This window comes from Aythya fuligula, chromosome 5, assembly GCF_009819795.1.
Source record: "Aythya fuligula isolate bAytFul2 chromosome 5, bAytFul2.pri, whole genome shotgun sequence".
Classification (NCBI taxonomy): Eukaryota; Metazoa; Chordata; class Aves; order Anseriformes; family Anatidae; genus Aythya; species Aythya fuligula.
Window position 1 is genome coordinate 43,998,501 of NC_045563.1, and position 18,216 is coordinate 44,016,716.

Here is an 18,216-nt window from a genome sequence, read left to right on the forward strand (position 1 = left end):
ACACCTACATGTATGTGCATATGTATTCCAGCTTCTACTGGCAAACATCCATCCCTCTGAAAAAGCAATCTGTGCACTGATTGTGAAAAGGCAAAAGCATGCGCAGTATTTAGACTTCAAACATGCAGAGGTACCATGCCAATACAATGTCATTTTGTTGTTTTTCTCTTTTTTTTTTTTTTCCCTATTAGGAAAAGAACTTTAGGGAGTTACAATCAAAGAAGCTAGTGCTGTCTGGCTTTTAACAGCTGTGTGTGCCAAGTTTCTCTGTTGTTCTACTGCAATTGATCCCACCTTTCCAGTAAGATTTCTCCCTCCCTGTCACCACACAAGGGTATCCAAACTGCAGTTTTCCTCCTCACTTCATGCTCTCTAGTCACCTCCAAAGTCACCTACTGTCTATCATACCACCCCAATTTCTTAAGTCAGGCACCTGAACTGACTTATGTGAACCAGGATTAGTCATTAACTGAAAAGCTTTAATTAAAAGACGCATGTTGGATGCATCACCTTCAAGAATTCCATCTTGCAAAAAGAACTGCCTTAACTCTGTCAATATGTATTCAGCATCTTGTGCATTACTGTACCTTCTGCACTTCTCCGCTTTTCCTTCACATGTTCCTGAGCTGCAAAAAGAATCAGCCGAACAACTTCAAGGGCAGCAAGCTGAATATCAGGTGATTCTCTGGTCAGTATTAGGCGATGCAAAACATTGAGCAGCTCTACACCCAGCTCCTACGGTAAGAAAAATGTGCAATATACTCACATTTTGATGCAGAAATCTTAGAAATAGTGTCTCCCAAACAAATGGTTAATACTGGTTAAAGCCAACAGTATTACTCTTAGTAATCTCACTAAGGAACACAGCAGTACTATTGATACAATCACAGGACTTGGATTTATATTAAAAGACCTACCTCCTAGCTCCCAGCAGGAGGGACCCTGCTCAATTCTCCCCCCAAAACCAGTAATCACAATAATTTAGAGATAAAGCACTTAAAACTATTGGAAAAAAAAAAAAAAACAAAAAAGTAATCTTCTTGCTTTTTAACTCTTGAATATAGGAATACTACAGTGAATTGGGCCTTTTGCTATCCCTGCTACAGTATGCACATTCCTCTGGAGAAAGCAACAATAGTCAACAGAAGTTAGGCATGTTCACAGGCATTATCACTTTAGCTGTGTTAGAGAACTGTGTGGTACACAGGATAGTATAAGCTTAATTTAAAGATTTTTTTTTTCCAATACCACTTATTTTGTCCAGTTTCCTTTTATCAACTTCAATATTCAAAACAGCATTAATTGCACTGTTCCTTGACAGAGTAAGATAATGTGTTGTCCTGCGAGTATTCATTCTGAGAGCAGGAAATGAAGGAAAAACTAAATAGAGAATCCAAACAACAAAAATGGGGTATCTCTTCTAAAGGAAAAAGTAAAGAATATCTAGAACATGTTTTTTTCTTCTTCCCCGTTGTTGAGAAATGCTGTAATAGAGGTTTTTCTGTATGATTCCCATCCTTTCCCATAAACCAAGATCAGGAGCGTTAACAAGATGACATTTGCTATCCTCTGTTCTTTACAGGCACTATTTGGAACACCAGTTCTAGCCCAGACTCTCTCCCTAACCCGTCTTCCTTGTATGCCAAGGAAACCATTCTTGCTGAAATCCCTCGTGACCTTGTTTTCACCACATTGTTTCTAGAGACACAATGTCATTGCTCTCTGAATTGCTAGTCTTTCCACCACAATCAGTGATGTTCCTTGAAATTATCTTCTTAATTTTCTGGAATTCTGTCTTTACCTGGCTCTCATCCTACTTAGCTGATTATTCCTTCCTGATAAAATCTGCTCAAGTTTTCTGCCCCTCCCCAGCTTCTACAGGCTCAATGTTCTGCTTTTTCTCTCCTCCCTCCCTCTACAAAGAAGGACCTTGATAAAGCCTATAATTTACTTACTGCTTTTGTGTTGAAGATTCTTGGATATACAATACAGAGCAGAGATACTGTTTTAACTAAAATTATGCATTATATCTGGCTTTTCTGTAAATATGTCAAGCTCAAAATGAGAAAAAGAACTCTTGCTGCTTAACTCCTTGTGAAAACTTCCTTAATTTTTGGGATGGCACCTGCTCCTGGTCTGTCTGTCAGTCTTACAATCTGGATGTAATCTTTGACTCTAATTTACACTTAGGCCCTTATACATGGTGTTTTGTCTTACAGATGATGTGCAGAAATAATCTACTAAGATGTTACTTTTGCAATCTTCAGAAATAAAACTTCAGTCTCCGTATCTAACATCTCATACCACTATTGATCCAGCAGCTTTTTTCCTTCAGTCTTAAGAAATACAGTCATGACTAGTTTACAAATCCATCAAGTCCCTACGGAATAGAGTTGTCTACATGATAAGAAGCTTTTTACTGAATCCCTGATTTTTTTTTTTCCTGGAAATTAGCTTGGGGCTCTGATCATTAAGACGTTACCTGATCACCTCCTATTTTAGACCTTGGCCATGGGACATCAAAGAGTGCCTGTAGGGCATGTAAGCAGGCAATAATGTTCTCCATTGCTGCATCCGATCGAGGAGAGCAGAGAAATTCCACACTAATTCCTGTACAGATAAGAAGTAATATATAAATATTCTTAAGAAATGTAATAAGTGCTTTTTAAAAAGTGATTTTGTCAAATAAAAAGTAATCTAATAGTTTGCTGAGCAGACAGATATTTGTATTTTTTATTAAGTGAATTGATCTCCTATTGTTTATGTTTTAGTGAAAGAACTCTACTTCCCCAAAAACAATAAAAGTTCTTGAAGTCCTAGGCAATTTAAGATGTGATTATAACTGTCCTGTAACAAATAACAATAAATAAATTAGAGCAATTTCCAAGTAAAACACTGAGGTCTGATGAACAGGCAGACAATTCTATGAGTCATAACGAATACACAGAAGAGTATTTGCTTAATTAAATTGATTTATGTAACAGAGGAAAATAACAGACAGATTAATAATAGTTCACAAACTCCAAGGCTGATAGTTTTTCTTCTTATTTTACAGAAATGCTAAAGATTACAGCTACCATAACTGGATCATCACCTACAAGTAGATTACACTAGGCCTAAGCTTGCAACTCCTAGACCAGATAAAATCAAGTAACTTTTTTTCTGAGGTTTCAGGACTTTTCAGAGGACATATTGTGACAATGGAGATGAAATACACACAAACTGTGATCCATATTCTCAACCCAGTTGTACAGCTGTAATTCCAAAACACGTGATGACTTGGGAAACTGATCAATGTATGTATAAGAACAGCTGTGATACAGAAAATGTTTATGTTTCAAGTTTTATCTATTAAAAAAATACTTTCGGTGTTACAGAATCAAGACGGAACACGCACTAACCCAAAATAAGATGAAATCTGTCAGTATTCACATCCTCAGGAGATTTCACTGATGGCCTGGTAGAAGAATCTTGACACATTGTAGTTGGGGTGACAGGTCTAGAGAGATTAGTAACTCCTTCATCTGGATCAACAACAATGAAACCTGTGGTAGTAAGCCACAATGCTGTAGCATAAAGTATTAGTGCCCAGGAGTTGTAGTAATGAGGTCTGGCGTTTTCAATTGTCTCCGCTGTATAAAATGCACCACCTACAAAAAGAGAAGTTACAGTTTCAAGGATATCATTTATTTTCATCTATAATAATTCCTCTTTCATAGGAAACTGGCATTCTTCTTATTGAAATGATATTTACCATATTTTATATGATTTATTATTATTTTTTTTAGTGTGGAATATTAAAATTTAGGTTAACGACGACAATTCATTTTGATTTATTTTGATAGAATCCAATACAATTACATTTTCCTTCTTTCAACCATAAAAATATCCAACTAACAATACTGAACAAACTGCTTTTCACATCACTGAACCTTCTAAAAAGCAATCTATGTTTAGATAGGTACACAAGTATGCATATTCTCTATAGAATTTCATCTCACTGAAATCTAACACAAGTCACCTAGGACATAAATGACATGTACTTACAAGTGAGCTATAAAAATACAATTTATTTGCCTTCTTACCTTCAGCAGGTAGTTGTGATGCATATTCTGAAGGCAAAATTAAGAGAGCAAAATCCTGAAGTGCAGCAAGCCAGAGTTTGCTTAGAGTTCCAAGATCTGCCTGTACTAAGTCCAGAAGCCCACTGGCTGAAGATGACGTATCTCTGTAGCTTTCTTCCACAGACTTTGTATTTTTTAAAGAGTGATTTTGTGCATCACTTGCATTTTTTTGCTTTTCAACTGCAACTATGTAAACCTGTTATATATTTGAAAAGACATTTACAAATATTAACACTTGGAAAACTACTGTAATCACCACAGCCTATTGAGCAAGCATAAGGTTTACTACAATCTTTTCCTGCTTCAAGTCCAGTAGACTTGGATGACTTGATTACAAAAATTTATCCCCACTTTATTTTGTAGTAGTTTTTCATATCCAAGATCTAGCAGAAATTATTAACAGTTTACTTTGGAGACTTCTAGTGACTGGAACAATCTACAAATTTCAGTTCTAAAATCTGTACTTCACATTTCATCTGAATTTCGTCTGTTTCTGACCAGTGAAAGGATTATTGATGTATGCCATTAAAAAACTTTTATCCGCATAATCATTTTAAATTGATCATGGCACGCCTTATCTTTTCCTGAATAGATTGAATAGGTTGATCTACTTAAGTCTCTCAGTGTAGGCTTATTTTCATTTTCTTTATTCCTACTTGTTGGCTTTTCTCTGATGGCTTTCCTATTTTGCCAGTATTATTTCTCCAGTATAGACACCAGAAGTTGGTACGTGTTTCTACAAATGGTCATGTAAATGTCATCTCGTCTACTTTCTTCAACACACCTGCCTGCTTATATACAGAAATACCATACAGAATTACTGCATGATGTGATCGTATTTGGCTGGTTATCTATTCACAGCACCAAGTTCATTGTCAGTGCTTTCTAAGACGTCTTCTATAGGTTAGCTACATTGCTCACGTTTTCTAAATATCTAATTTTGCATATACACGTATTAAAACATGCAATCATGTGAGCTGAATTAAAGGCAGTTAGCCAAGGCAGTACTGAACTTACACTGTTGAAAGAACTACCTGTACGAAATTAAATGCCAATAAGCAATGAGAAAAACGATAGCTGTTTAAAATGGCTATGTTCAGTGGGCCATCCGCATAACCATTTATACCTTGCTCATTTAAACTGAATAGTGAAACATCAGAAAGTAAGAATTCTGACTCTATGAAATATGAATAATATACTGCAGCAATTTAACAATCAGTGCTATTGTCCAAGTTTACCAAGCATATCATTGATCACATGTATTTTCAATGTGGGTAGGGCTGGTGTTCATGTACTATTTAGAGGTAACAAATCATAGTAAAGAATGAAAAACTTCTGTTTAATGAAACATGTAAGAAATTTCTGAAACCACTCTGTGAAAGGTTCCAATTCACCTACCAGAAATCAAGACTATTGTCATGGAGCTGTTACACTAACCTCTGCCCAAGCCTTAAGCACAGCCAGTATCTCCATCGTTGAGGTACTTTCATTATATTGTTGACCTTGTGCTTCTTTCCCAGCTTGCACTTTGACCAAAGAGGATACAAGCAACTGGTGAACTCGTCGAAGGTCATTAGGATCACTTACTACACCACTTGCTATCCAGGCACTGCATACCTAGAGTTGTAAAACAGTTAGAGACAAGAGCCAAACACCACTACATACTCTATTTTTCCATCTGTAAAATGATGTAAAAGAGATTTAATTTCTATTAAGACATAATTACTCTCAGATAATAATCAATGTTAAATGGTATTACAGTTCAGTATACATAAGTAACAAAAGCCAAAAACATTAAGAAGGATGTCATAAACAACCAAAGTTTCAACTGCTACAAAGTTTCTCAAAAGATTTTCAAGTGCATAAAATCTGTGGGATTTTATGTCATGTTACACAGGGGTAACACAGGTGACATTATTTTGTGTGCATTGAGAATTTGAGACTAGATGATGTATTATTTCCTTTTTCTTGTGTGATGTACCAAGCAAAAAAAGATATTCACAGGGTCTATTATCAAGGACTTCTGACATTCAACACTTGCCTGACATGCTTTTGCTGTGACATCCGGAGGAGTTTCAGGAGCAAAGGCAGGCCTAAGGGCTGCTCCAACCTAAAGAAGAGTTATACAACATAGAGTACACAGTTAGCAATTAAGTAAATAATTACTTTCTATAACTAGGCTTTGTTGTAGTTTTCCCTTATAAAGCGTAGTTTCCTTTTCATTTTTCAGAATTCTGTGGTGGGGTTCAAGCAGAGGGAGACCACAGCAGCCATACTTTTTTGTTTGTTTTGCTTACACAGAAGACATGGTTCTCTTTGAAACAGGTCTTCAAAGAGGTTTCTGTTCTTTGCAGTCTAAAATTGAAATAGAAACTTCTACCTTCCCAACCTCTGGATGTGATGAGTAGCTTTCAAAAGGAAAAGCTATGTTCCAAACTGTGGAAGACTTACAAGAATACCTAATAAGTGACATTTTGTTACTCAGAAAGAATACAATTCTAAGGAAACAAACAGCTGAAGTTGGGCAACTTTGGTAAGTGAAAGAAGGGGAGAACACAAACCCCATTTACCTAAAAAGGAATACACCAATACATACTTAGAAGGCTACAGAGATTTCACCTACTGTCATTGTTGAAAGCTATTTTTCCCTAAAGGCTAACGAAAATTTCACTTGTTGATTTAGGTGATATCTTTAAATTCAAACTTAGCCAGATACAATTTGGGGTGAAACTGCAACATGTAGTAGAGGATATATATCATATCCAGTGCAATGGCACCATCCTCACTGAGACTGTCAGCCTCTACAGTAATGAAATATCTACCTGTCATTTTTAGGATCTTTTTGGATCAGGTGAATGAAGCCCCTACAGAAAGATTACAGTGATGATGGTTTACATCATTTTAAGGACATACTGAAAGGGTTCTGTTTTGAATTGACGCTGAAGATCCAAGTATCACCATGTGATTTTGTTATATGCCAAATGACCGATCAAAAGCAATTTTTACAACAGGTCTGCTGAAGATAAATACACTTCACTGATGATGCATCTCAGCACAATAAAGGTACAGGAATTATGACTGTCCATCTTAAGTTCATGAAAATAAGTGAAAAGTAGTTGGTTTTAGTGACAGATAACGACCATTTGTTAAGACCCCCTAAAACTTAGACTTCGTTTAATGAACTCACAGACAAGACTTCAGGAAACCGCAACTTAAATCTGGAAAAACGCATTCTTCTCTACTTCTCTATTTCTGGTTATTATTATGGAAAACATTTGACAAAATAAATTTTAATGGCTTCACATCTCTTCAACTTCTGTGAAACAGTTGATTAGAAGCTCTAAGCATAGTATCAGCAGAAACACTTTAAGGGTAATGAAGCTTAAAAGGACAATTATTAGATCTACTTGTAACTTGCTTGATGATTTTGGATTGCAAAGAAATTATTTTTCCCAATGGTAGCTCCTGACTAACTCTAGGCAATCCTCCTTTCCACAGAGTGCCAACAGAAGAATATTGTTAGGTTGTTTTCTGTTTATTGTTATCGAATAGGGTAGAAGGAAAAAGCTGAAACTTAAAAAATGTTAGCCCTAAAACATCATACACTGACTGAAAAGATGCCTTCTAGATAAATTAAGATAAAAATATATGAGTAATAGTTTTGTTAACAAACTGAAACCCGGCTACAGCACTACCTACCACCAAAAGCAAATTCCTTTAACTCTACACTTTTCTAACTTATTAACAGTGGTGCTTACATTGGCTTGATATTGTTCCAGAATGACATGACCTGGAAACTCTGGTTCTGGAACAGCTGCAAACTTCCGAACAACAATTAGCAACGTTTGAAGCCCAGAAAGACGAAGCTGATCACTGTGATCTGTGGCAGCCATAAAAGCCATACGGATCAAGTCAGCTAAATGCAGTACCAAAAAGTCATCTAAGAACAGAAAAAAAAATAGTTTTATTGAATTTAGATATAGACATATTTTAGAACATTGCTCCCAACATTTTCAAAATGCGTATTTCACATTCTACAACACATCAAGGATTCACTCAAGGCAGTTAACATATACAACAATCTTACTTGGACATCTTATGCTAGCTGATCTAGCCAACTTTCCATTTGAATGTAAAAATGTACTTAGAATAAAGCATAAATATCTTCATGTATGATGCCCATTTTCTAAAAAAAGAAGCAAAACAAACCTCTAAATAAACACAGGCAGGTACTGAAAACTGACACTGCATTTTTATTAGTAAAATTAAGGACAGAAACTGGCAAATTAAAGAAAAAAAAATGTGGATATTTCTTTTGGTAATACTCCCAGATAACCTAACTGTGTTGTTGTAGGCTGGTGCCAGCTATCACTTCTGATTGCCAATTCTAAGGCAGAAACAATGGTTCCATACACATCACCATCCTACAAGCAGGAAAATATGTGTAGATGTTGCAGTGATATGCCAATATTTTGACTAATTAAAGTTGCTCTACACCTTAATCAATATAGGCTTCAAATCAGAGTAATTAGATGTTTCAGTGATTACAAACAACATATTTATGATAGATTTCATTAAGATGCAAAAAGCTAACACTTATTTTAGTGTTAGCTTTCTGTAAAATTCTTTCAGTGCTTAAGACATACCTCTTGAATCACGTTGTTTTCTTTCCTGAGCCAAGGTTATGTCAAAGTGTGCACTGCCTGCATTTTCACACTGGTTTATAATTTTACAAACACACTCTGCAGCAAAAACTCTGGTAGACCATCGTGGATTACTGAAGGGATGAAACCTCTCATCACTTTCAGACGTTAATATAGATGCATCATCCACTTTAGCAGTTTCTTCTTCTTGAGTGGTATCTATTGAAGCTACTGTATTGAAATCTGTTAGGACACAGGGGAAACAAAGTGAAACGTACTTTTTTTTTTTTTGGAGGACTTATAAGAAAATCTCTTCAAAAGTTCATCTCTATCCTTCAACTTGCTGTGACTCCCATTCAACCTCAGTGTATTAAAGTCAATGCTAGATCTAGAAACAAAGTGCAACAAAACTGTTTGCAGTGACACATCACAAGTCACTGCCTTTCCAAATCCAAAAATCCAAAATCAAACCAGTTTTCTTTTTGCATCATAAGATGAGACTGTAAGAGAGAGAGAAGGGGAAAGAGAAATCCTTTTGCAATACTCAACCTAGTAATAAATTCTATTAGCCTAGGAGATTCATTAATGATATAATAGGTCTGCATCATTCCTATCATCCATAGAAAAGATAGTCCGAATATTTTTCTTGTAGGTATTTACACTGGATCCACAAGCTCAAATGTACTCCGTACTTCCCTTCCTGGTATGCCAGTAACTTAACATTAAGGTAGTAAAACAGCCAGAATATGAACAGCCAATACGTACTATATGCTTACAGAAACCTCTTCAGTAGCCAAAGCGCAATCAGAAAAAGTCTTATTTGTTGTGAAAAAAGTAAGTTAAAGGGTTCACTGTTTCAGTATGGAAGATGAGGTACACTTCATGAACATCAAACATTCAAGAAGCAGTAACAATTCTTCAGTAACAGAATGTAATGTTACGGACCTTATTTTCATTGTGTTCTCTACTAGAGTCTCATAGTACTTACCAGCAGAGGCAGCAAGAACATCTTTACAAAGCTTCAGCCAAAAAGAGAGCTTTTCAACTGCCATTGAAGTAAGCATATGACTCAGAGTTTCTTTGATATCTTGGCACAATCTTTGATCCAATTCTTTGTCCAGCAAGCCCAGCAATGCCCCCTCCAGGCCTATTTCTCTGATGTTAATATCTACTAAGAACAAAGTCTGTGAGATGAATGCTATATATCATAAAACTAATTGCCACAGAAACACCACTGAAGGTTGCACACTGAGTAGCATGTAGACAACAAGTATCTAGTACTCAAATACTTTTGAAATAATAATACATATTGCTTTAATGCCATGTTTAAGATATCTGGGTTAAAAAAAACCAACAACAACAAAAAATACACTTGGAACTTTTACAGATAATACTACCGATAGGAAAAGAGTTACTGCAGGGAAATAAAATAATCCCACTCGGAATTTCACAACACTACTATCACCATAGCATCTGAGCTCTGAAAAAAAATTTGTCTTTGGCTATCTGATTCCTCACACTGAAACATAAGGTAACTCTAAAATAATCTTTTAAATTGAAAACAGAAGTTGAAATAATTCACCAGCACAACTCAAAAAGACAAACACAGAATTTTTTTCAAAAATCAGCATTTTTACAGAATGGCTATAATCCATCTTCTGAAAAATTTCAGATGAGCTTGAATTAAAATCCAAAGTGACATAATTTATTACCACCATACCTGTACAGAAGGGTATATAAGGATGAGCTAGCGATCATTTTCAGACCTTTTAGAAGGAAAGAGGGCTCCATACACTCAGGACATGAAAATTCTAGGGATCCTAGCTAATCATTACTTAGCTAATTCTCTGAAGAGGTCAACAGGAACTTTCTTCAGCATATTTTACTTACCTTCCTTCAATGACCGACTTAATTTAAGAGGAGATTTATATGGGAAAGTAGAAGTAAGTATGAAAATACATGTAAGATGCAGGACTATGAAGCTATAGACTTGGGTTTCTCTAGAAGTGCATCTGCATTTTTTTTAGTTTAGTGACCTTTACTATCTAGAGTATATGAAAAGCAATAATATCTTTGTAAAATATTAGTATTTTACCACTAAGAAAGGTTTGATGCTTCCAAAATTTTATACTATATAGAAAACTGAAGTAGAAAATTTTGGGAGGTTAAAGACTTCAACAAGAACATAGCAACGTTTTCATACTCATAGTGGAGTGTGTTTAGAATTCATTCTTTGATCTCAGAACTTCAATACTTACCTGGAGTGAAATCTTCTCTGCTTTCTTTAACTAGTGCAACAGCATATTCTGATACTTCAGCAGCTTCTCTTTGTACAAGCTGACGTAGGCAAGCTACTACTGCACGTCTCAGTAACAAGTATGAGCTACAGAGATTCACCTGAAACGTGCGAAAAGAAACAGTAAGATGGCTAACAAGCCTTTATAAGGTTGCTAATTTCTGAATTATTCCATAATTGCAGTTATGAAAATCTGTGAAGTCAGTAAGCATGAAATTAATGGTAATTTTTCTCAGCTTTTTTTTTCTTTATTTTTAACTACAAATAAAAAAGTTTTGCAACTCCTATAATCAGTTTTAGCATATCCATGCTTTTAATATTTTCTCACTAAAAGTAATTTACGAGACTGGTTTTGGGCCAGATCCAATTCTCACCAGTGTCAGTAGAAAGGCCCCATTAACTTCAATGACAGCTGAATTGTGGTCTCAATGCATAAGGCTATTCTTTGCCTACAGAGTATATGTAATGGACTTGAAAACTCAGTGCAAGAGAAACATACTCAAATCATCGTTGTTACATGTAAACAGGGAGATACCAATGTAATCAAAAGGGTGAGACAGTCAACCAGGCTTTAGTAAATCAATTCCATGCATAAAAGGAAGTTTATAAGAAAGGTCAAGCAACACTGCTACAATTTCTTTCCAAAAAATTATTATACTGTCAGATTACATCGTACTGTTTTGGAGAAGGTGAGAGGAAGGGAGAGAGTTACTGGTAAACGTATCACACTAAGAAAAATCAGCTCTGCCGAGCAGTTTCCAGCAAAAACTTTATGGTGTCATCATATTTTAGCATCACCAAGACAGTGTATTTTTTTTTTTTTTAAATACTGAAAAACATATGATAGATTCACTACCACAGGAACAAGCAAAACCCCTCGAAAAGGGGAAAAAAACACAACACCACAAAACAAAAGCAAACAAACAAAGAAACCCCCACCAAACCAATTGCCTCAAGTTTCTTTGTCAGAGCATTTTGATTTTTAATTTGCTTGACTTCAGTTTTAAGAACATTCTGAAGGGGATCCCAAAGAAAAATGAACCACATGCATGGTCAGGCAGGACAGCTACACCAATATTTATGGAAATTCTAATTTAAGGTTACGTTATCATCAAAACAGTTATCCGTTGCAAGTAAGCAATTGTGTACCCTTTGGTGCACAAAGGAGCTGATCCTTTAACTAAAATAGACAGAGCTAGTGTCTGCTGCAGGGAAACCTCGCGGTAAGGTCATGCTCCTTATTTGTCGGCAAGAGGTGAATGTATGTTTATCAAAATAACTAATCTTTTATCAGTTAATTAATGTAGTTAAAAATAACAACTTAAGAACACAAAGAATAAGTGATAAAAATTCTCAGCTTTGTTATGTTAGTAAAACTAAGCAGCATCTTCTGAATTTTTGTACATGCACATGAATCTATGATATGTGGAATCATATATTCAATGCACACATGGATATACTCTCTACATTATTCTTCTAAAAGAAAAGCAACCTGACTTAGTATTTCTGCAACATACTTCAATTGAAACTTCACAAACAAAAAATGAGGCTTTTAATGCAACATTTATGCAAGCAAGCTACACATTCTGTTGCAAGTTGGACGTGCATAAACTGCATGCTCATTTTTAATAGGGGAAAAAAAAGAAAGGATCTGATTCAAGCTACGGGACGAGGCAAGATGCACATTTCTCATCTCTCTCATTTTCCCGTGTTCTCAGTTGGGGACAAAACTAAACAAGAGACACAAAAATGCAAGCACCACAGACAAACTTAAATGAACAAATATTTCCCTTTCTGTACTGGACATGGTAAGGTTAAAATGATACCTAACTAAGCACATAAATGAAATGTGTGCGCCTTCTGCAGGTTAGGAAGGGTCTGGTTAGGATGGCAATCAAATGTCACTTGACATGCTAAAAGAAATTACATTAAAATGGTTAAGAGGAAGAGACAAAACATGAAATAAAAACAACACTGCAAACTGCTAAAGTTCAGGATTAACAAGGCACAGGGACCTACCAACACAGAATTATCCAACAAGATTTCCTGCACAAAAACAAATGACAAACCAGTCAAGACAAAACCAAAAATATAAATAATCACAGTGATACCAACCATACAAGGAGACCACTACATGAAAATTCAGTATATATTAAAGTTCAGAATGTTATCTCAAACGTACCAGAAAATATATTTTAGTTTATCTTATATTTTATGAACAAAGTTAAATCACAAGCCAGCTGCCCTTAAAATTAGTACTTAAATAGTACCAAGACAGCATCATAGAATATTTGTTGACATTGTATGCTCATTTTGTTGCAAAGTGTCTTCAATGTCTTGCAGCTGAAAACTGGAGTGTTCACTGCATCATATGCTTCCACAGACAAACTCCCTAGAAGGCTGTACTTACAGAAGTTAACCTTAGAGCTAATGTTAGACATGATTCAAAGATATGATTTATATTCTGCCGGAGCCAAAAATTTAACTGACAAGATATGCACCTGTTAGATGCCAAAACCAGTGCAAAAGATCCAGCTGACAAACAAGAAGCCTTCAAGAAGCTGGAGAAGGAAAGCTAGATGAAGACATGCATGTGTACACAGTAAAATAACTAACTAATGAAATAAATGAATAAAGAACCGAACTCATGAACCTGTTGCCCAAGTCATGTTTTGTTAGTTCTAGCATAATGGTCTAAATTCTGTGGGGACCTGAGCCCATGTTATCCTCTAGTGGATGGAGGAGGTACTTTGCAGCTGCAATTGTGTTAACGTGACTAATGCTACATTTATAAATAAATAAATAAATACAAAGAGAATGTCTAATTCAGAACTTAATAAGTTTGAAGACAAATTTTCTGCAAACCTTGGAGGAGCAGGGTAGAAAGGAAAGTTCAAAGATCGCTTATCTGACAACAGATTCTTTGCCTCTCTGTTTTTCTGCCTTAAATAACGAGTGCAGTGATGAACATCCACAGTATCTGATGCTCAACTTTTATACTTTACTTCTGCTTAAGACTTCAAAATGCCTTGCAAAGGAGGAGTGTCACACTTTGGTTACCACATATAAAAAGTTAAACTGATGGACAATGACTTGCTGAAAGTCATCCTGCATGCCAAGTACAGTCAAGGGCAGATCTTAGGGCCAACCAATGGCTTCCTCTGCTTCCCTGCTGAGATGGTGAGGTAGATGTTGGAAACTATGTGGATGCATGGTGAATTTTATAAATACATGTACGTCTGCTTGTGCAACTATCTTCTCACTGAACTGCAAAGCACACATTCAAATCATCCCCGTTTATGACACTCACGAGTGACATATTGACATGTCCTGAATACCAGCAACACCAGCCTTAATTCTTTAAGAACTTCTTTACCATGAGTAAAGTTGTAAAGCCCCTGACTTTGGTGGATTCCACTTCTGTGAAGCTCATTAGAATTTCTGAGGGTGAAGACAATGTGTGTACAGATGCACAACCACATACACCAAAGCCATCAAGTACACATCTTAATTTAGTAATTATTACTTTAAAGTTTATAAGGTACTTTGTGAAATACTTGAGATAATTCCTAGAAATAATAGAAGTTTTATAACATCATACAGACAAAGATTTCATCGTAACAACCTATTTATTCATAGCTACTTGGTATTAGTTAGACATACATGTATCATACTGCACATGAAAGCAGACTGTAAACTCCATGGACTTTCAAATGATCCCAAATCCTAAACACATCCTCTGTGCAAGAGTGACTCACTTGACTTGTTTCAACTCTATCAGTGTAAGAAAAATAGTGCTTTGCCCAGAGAACAGAAAATTGTAGCTGATGCATGCTAGAAGAAAGAGCACTTCAGATTACTTCCAGCTCTGCAACTAGTATATATATGCCTATGACAATATGAATCTGAAAGAGTTTGTCCTTCAATTTTTTCCTGGCTCCCACAGGCATCTTTGTAGACAAATGGAATGAAGATAAATGGAAGGTATCTAAACTTGATACAAAGCCAATATATGGTCAGAATTGATATACAAGCATTACCCAGGGGAAGATGTAAATAAGAGCTGTGTTAAGATAGACAACACAGACTTAAAATAAACACACACACACACTTTGTCTTTATTTTGTTCTACTCTGATTTATGGGGAGACTAGACAGAGTTTTACTTAAAAACAAACAACAAAACCCTAACCCCTAAAAAGACACAAAGGCTAGTAACTACCAGAAAATTCTTGTTATTTTCTTGATAGAACTAAGTATCTGGGAGCTACTCAAAGACAGAGGTACTCTGGAAAAACAAACAAAAAGCAGCAAGCAAAAGAACCCACCTCTTTGTCAAACAGGGTTGAAAAATGTTTTTTTCTTAAGACCTCATTTCAGACTATTACTTACGTAAGTGTCAGAAAATTTTATACTGGCTACCAAGATGTTAGTACTCTAAATCATTACTACTGAAGACATTACAAAACATAGAAATCTACAATTTTTCACCGTCATGGAAAAAAAAAAACAAACAACAACAAACAAAACCCATCCTCAACAGTTAGTATACACACTGGTTTTTGTTTCTTCTCCCTTCCCCCTCCCCCCCCCTCCTTTTTTTTTTTTTTCCATTTTTATTCCTTTACCTAAGACTGAAATACAACTGATGAAAAATTTTGGCCAGTTAAAATAGCTGGTAAAATCCAGCAAAAGATTGTAATGGATAGTACGTTCTAACAGACAACTGGCCTGATTAAGAGCAGCAGAACACACTTTCAAGCAGTTCATAAGGACAAGATTTTTTTACAGTGTGCTCTCTTATAAAGGGGAAGCAGAAACAGAGAAAATAACCAGAAACATAGAGAATACTTGCCTAAAAGAACACCCTACCACCACATAATGATCACTTACACTGGTTAAAGAACCATCTGAATTTTTTAAGCATCTCTGAACATGATATTTTAAAATACAACTAGTATTGTATTGATATAGACTAGTAAACATATACTCACACATAGGCAGCTTACAAGGCTAGACAAGTTGACATGACGTGGAGCAAACATGTGAAGCTGCTGAAGACAAGAGATGGCTTGAGCCTGAACAAGGCAGTCAGGATTATCTTGCATCACTGCACAGCCCAGGAGACAGGAAGTTCTTAAGGCTGAAACTGTCACACTGCTGCCTATATTCAGAAGAAAATACGGTAGCTTGTTTGTTCTTTGAAAACACCAACTTTTCTTTCAAAAGATAACCCATCTTTTCCCCAAGCTACCCGTAACTCTCATCCTCTTGAAGAATACTGTGTGTATCTGTTATACTCTGATAACAATGAATCTTATTGCTCTGTGGAAATTTCAGTGTTCAGGTAAGTAAAATTCGATGTATCATTTTAGGTAGCCGAATTTTATGTGCCTGCATCACAGCTAAGACAGACTGGCACCAAAGTTTTTATGATGTAATACCTTATGTTTTCATGCTACATGTAAGAATTATCAGCCCAATGCAAGGCTTGGAGAACCATTTCAAACTAAAGAAAAGATGTCAAAAAGAAACACTGTTTTTGGAAAACCAGCAGCCATGTCAACTTGATGGCATAAACTCATGGTCCATGAAATGCTGCTGAATTACAACAATGAAAAAACTTCACAGATGCTTATTTGCTTATTAAATTTTAATTGCACATTGAAACAGTGTTTCATAATTTTGATGCTTAAACCAAGAAAGACTGGCAATATTGTATAATCCATACCTTGCAACTCAGGGCCCAGTGTGGTAATCAGTGCATTTAAACAGCGACCAAGGCTTTGGTGAACTTCAGTGTAGGTAGGAGGCACAGTCAACAACAACATCAGAATGAGAGATAAGGTAGGTTCCACGTGCACATGATACAAGGGGCCAGCTAAATCTACTATCAATGACAAAGAGTGTAGTGCCCATGCCTGTAAAATAAAAGAAGCAACCATGTTATGCCTATAGGACAGAATAAACTTAACATCTTTTAAAAATTGATAGTGCAAAGAAATTCAATTTGTGTGATAATGAAGTTGTCCTTCTAGGCTCCCAAGGGACAAACGGAAGTGTTTTAGAAAGCACTTTTGAGAACCAGGTGCTTAGTAAGCCACTTTGAATATTTCATGAGGAACTTTGTTCTGCAATTAAAGAATTGTTTTAAAAAATATCATTCTTCATTTCTAAAAAATAAATTAATGGCAGGTTAAATTAATGTTATTATTCCTCACACACATTGTTTGCAAAATGTCTTATAGTCCCATGTGCAAGAACAACAGAACTACCAAAAATATTACAAGAGTGACTAAAACATGGTTTGTTTTTAATCTTGATTATTTTGCACCAATAGCCACATCTGTTTCATGCCAGCATACAGTGCTTCTCTAAGTAAAGATAATGTAGATAAGGCTTAAAATAATTCTTTAACTGGGATTTAGATGATCACATGCAATACAATCAATGTTTCTTAAAGCTATTTTATTAGATAGTTTTAGACAGGAATAATCTTCTAAACATCTTGCTTTATTCAAGGAACTATCTTGACCAAGTTCTATAATATTCAAGCTACAAATCCATCATTTACTATGTAATCCTTTATGGAAAAATGCTATGAAGCATACATCATAGCAGAGACCAAAACTGACAAGAACAGAAAAAACAGGTACCATCTCAAGGTCAAGATAGAAGTAAAGATGAAATTAATCAATTCCTAAAACACTTCATCCTGTTTTTGAAGCCAGCATATTTTAGCCTTATGATCCTCACTGATCATTCAAAAAGAACCTCTTGTATCTCATCATAGCTCTTTCTTGGAAGGTAGATTTTGAGCATGGGCTAACAGCTTTCATTGCTGCTCCAGCCATCACCTGCGAGTTATATGTAACAGATTGTGAAGTGTTATTCTTACATGAAAAAAACCTTACACTTTAAAATATAAATAAATTAATTTGTAACAGAACGTTTTTAGATAAGTGTACCTGTACATCAGGAGAAGTACTATCCTGAGATAAGGTATAAAGGATTCCAACGCATGCATTCAGGTGCTGAGTAGAACCTATTCCTCCTAAGTACCTATACAGACATCCCAGAGCCAAAGAATGGCCTGTTCTTGATACCACATCTCTAGCAGATTTTAGCCTAGTAATTATAAGAAAAGAAAGCTG

At 35.7% G+C, this 18,216-nt stretch overlaps 1 protein-coding gene across 8 annotated transcripts in view; it reads right to left on the bottom strand.

Moving 5' to 3' along the window:
* HEATR5A (HEAT repeat containing 5A) overlaps positions 1–18,216 on the bottom strand; it is a 62,693-nt gene that overhangs the window by 6,915 nt on the left and 37,562 nt on the right. For 5 of the 8 annotated variants that reach the window (XM_032189302.1, XM_032189298.1, XM_032189300.1 and 2 more), the window contains 14 exons: positions 18,031–18,190; positions 16,794–16,983; positions 16,057–16,226; positions 13,083–13,109; positions 11,026–11,164; positions 9,756–9,938; positions 8,771–9,010; positions 7,883–8,064; positions 6,166–6,234; positions 5,562–5,741; positions 4,086–4,320; positions 3,402–3,650; positions 2,483–2,610; positions 588–735 (listed from right to left, as the gene is read on the bottom strand). In XM_032189302.1, coding sequence (XP_032045193.1) covers positions 588–735; positions 2,483–2,610; positions 3,402–3,650; positions 4,086–4,320; positions 5,562–5,741; positions 6,166–6,234; positions 7,883–8,064; positions 8,771–9,010; positions 9,756–9,938; positions 11,026–11,164; positions 13,083–13,109; positions 16,057–16,226; positions 16,794–16,983; positions 18,031–18,190 — 2,300 coding nt within the window. The remainder of the gene's footprint in view (positions 1–587; positions 736–2,482; positions 2,611–3,401; positions 3,651–4,085; positions 4,321–5,561; positions 5,742–6,165; positions 6,235–7,882; positions 8,065–8,770; positions 9,011–9,755; positions 9,939–11,025; positions 11,165–13,082; positions 13,110–16,056; positions 16,227–16,793; positions 16,984–18,030; positions 18,191–18,216) is intronic. The other 3 variants (XM_032189301.1, XM_032189304.1, XM_032189303.1) reach the window with 3 other exon arrangements.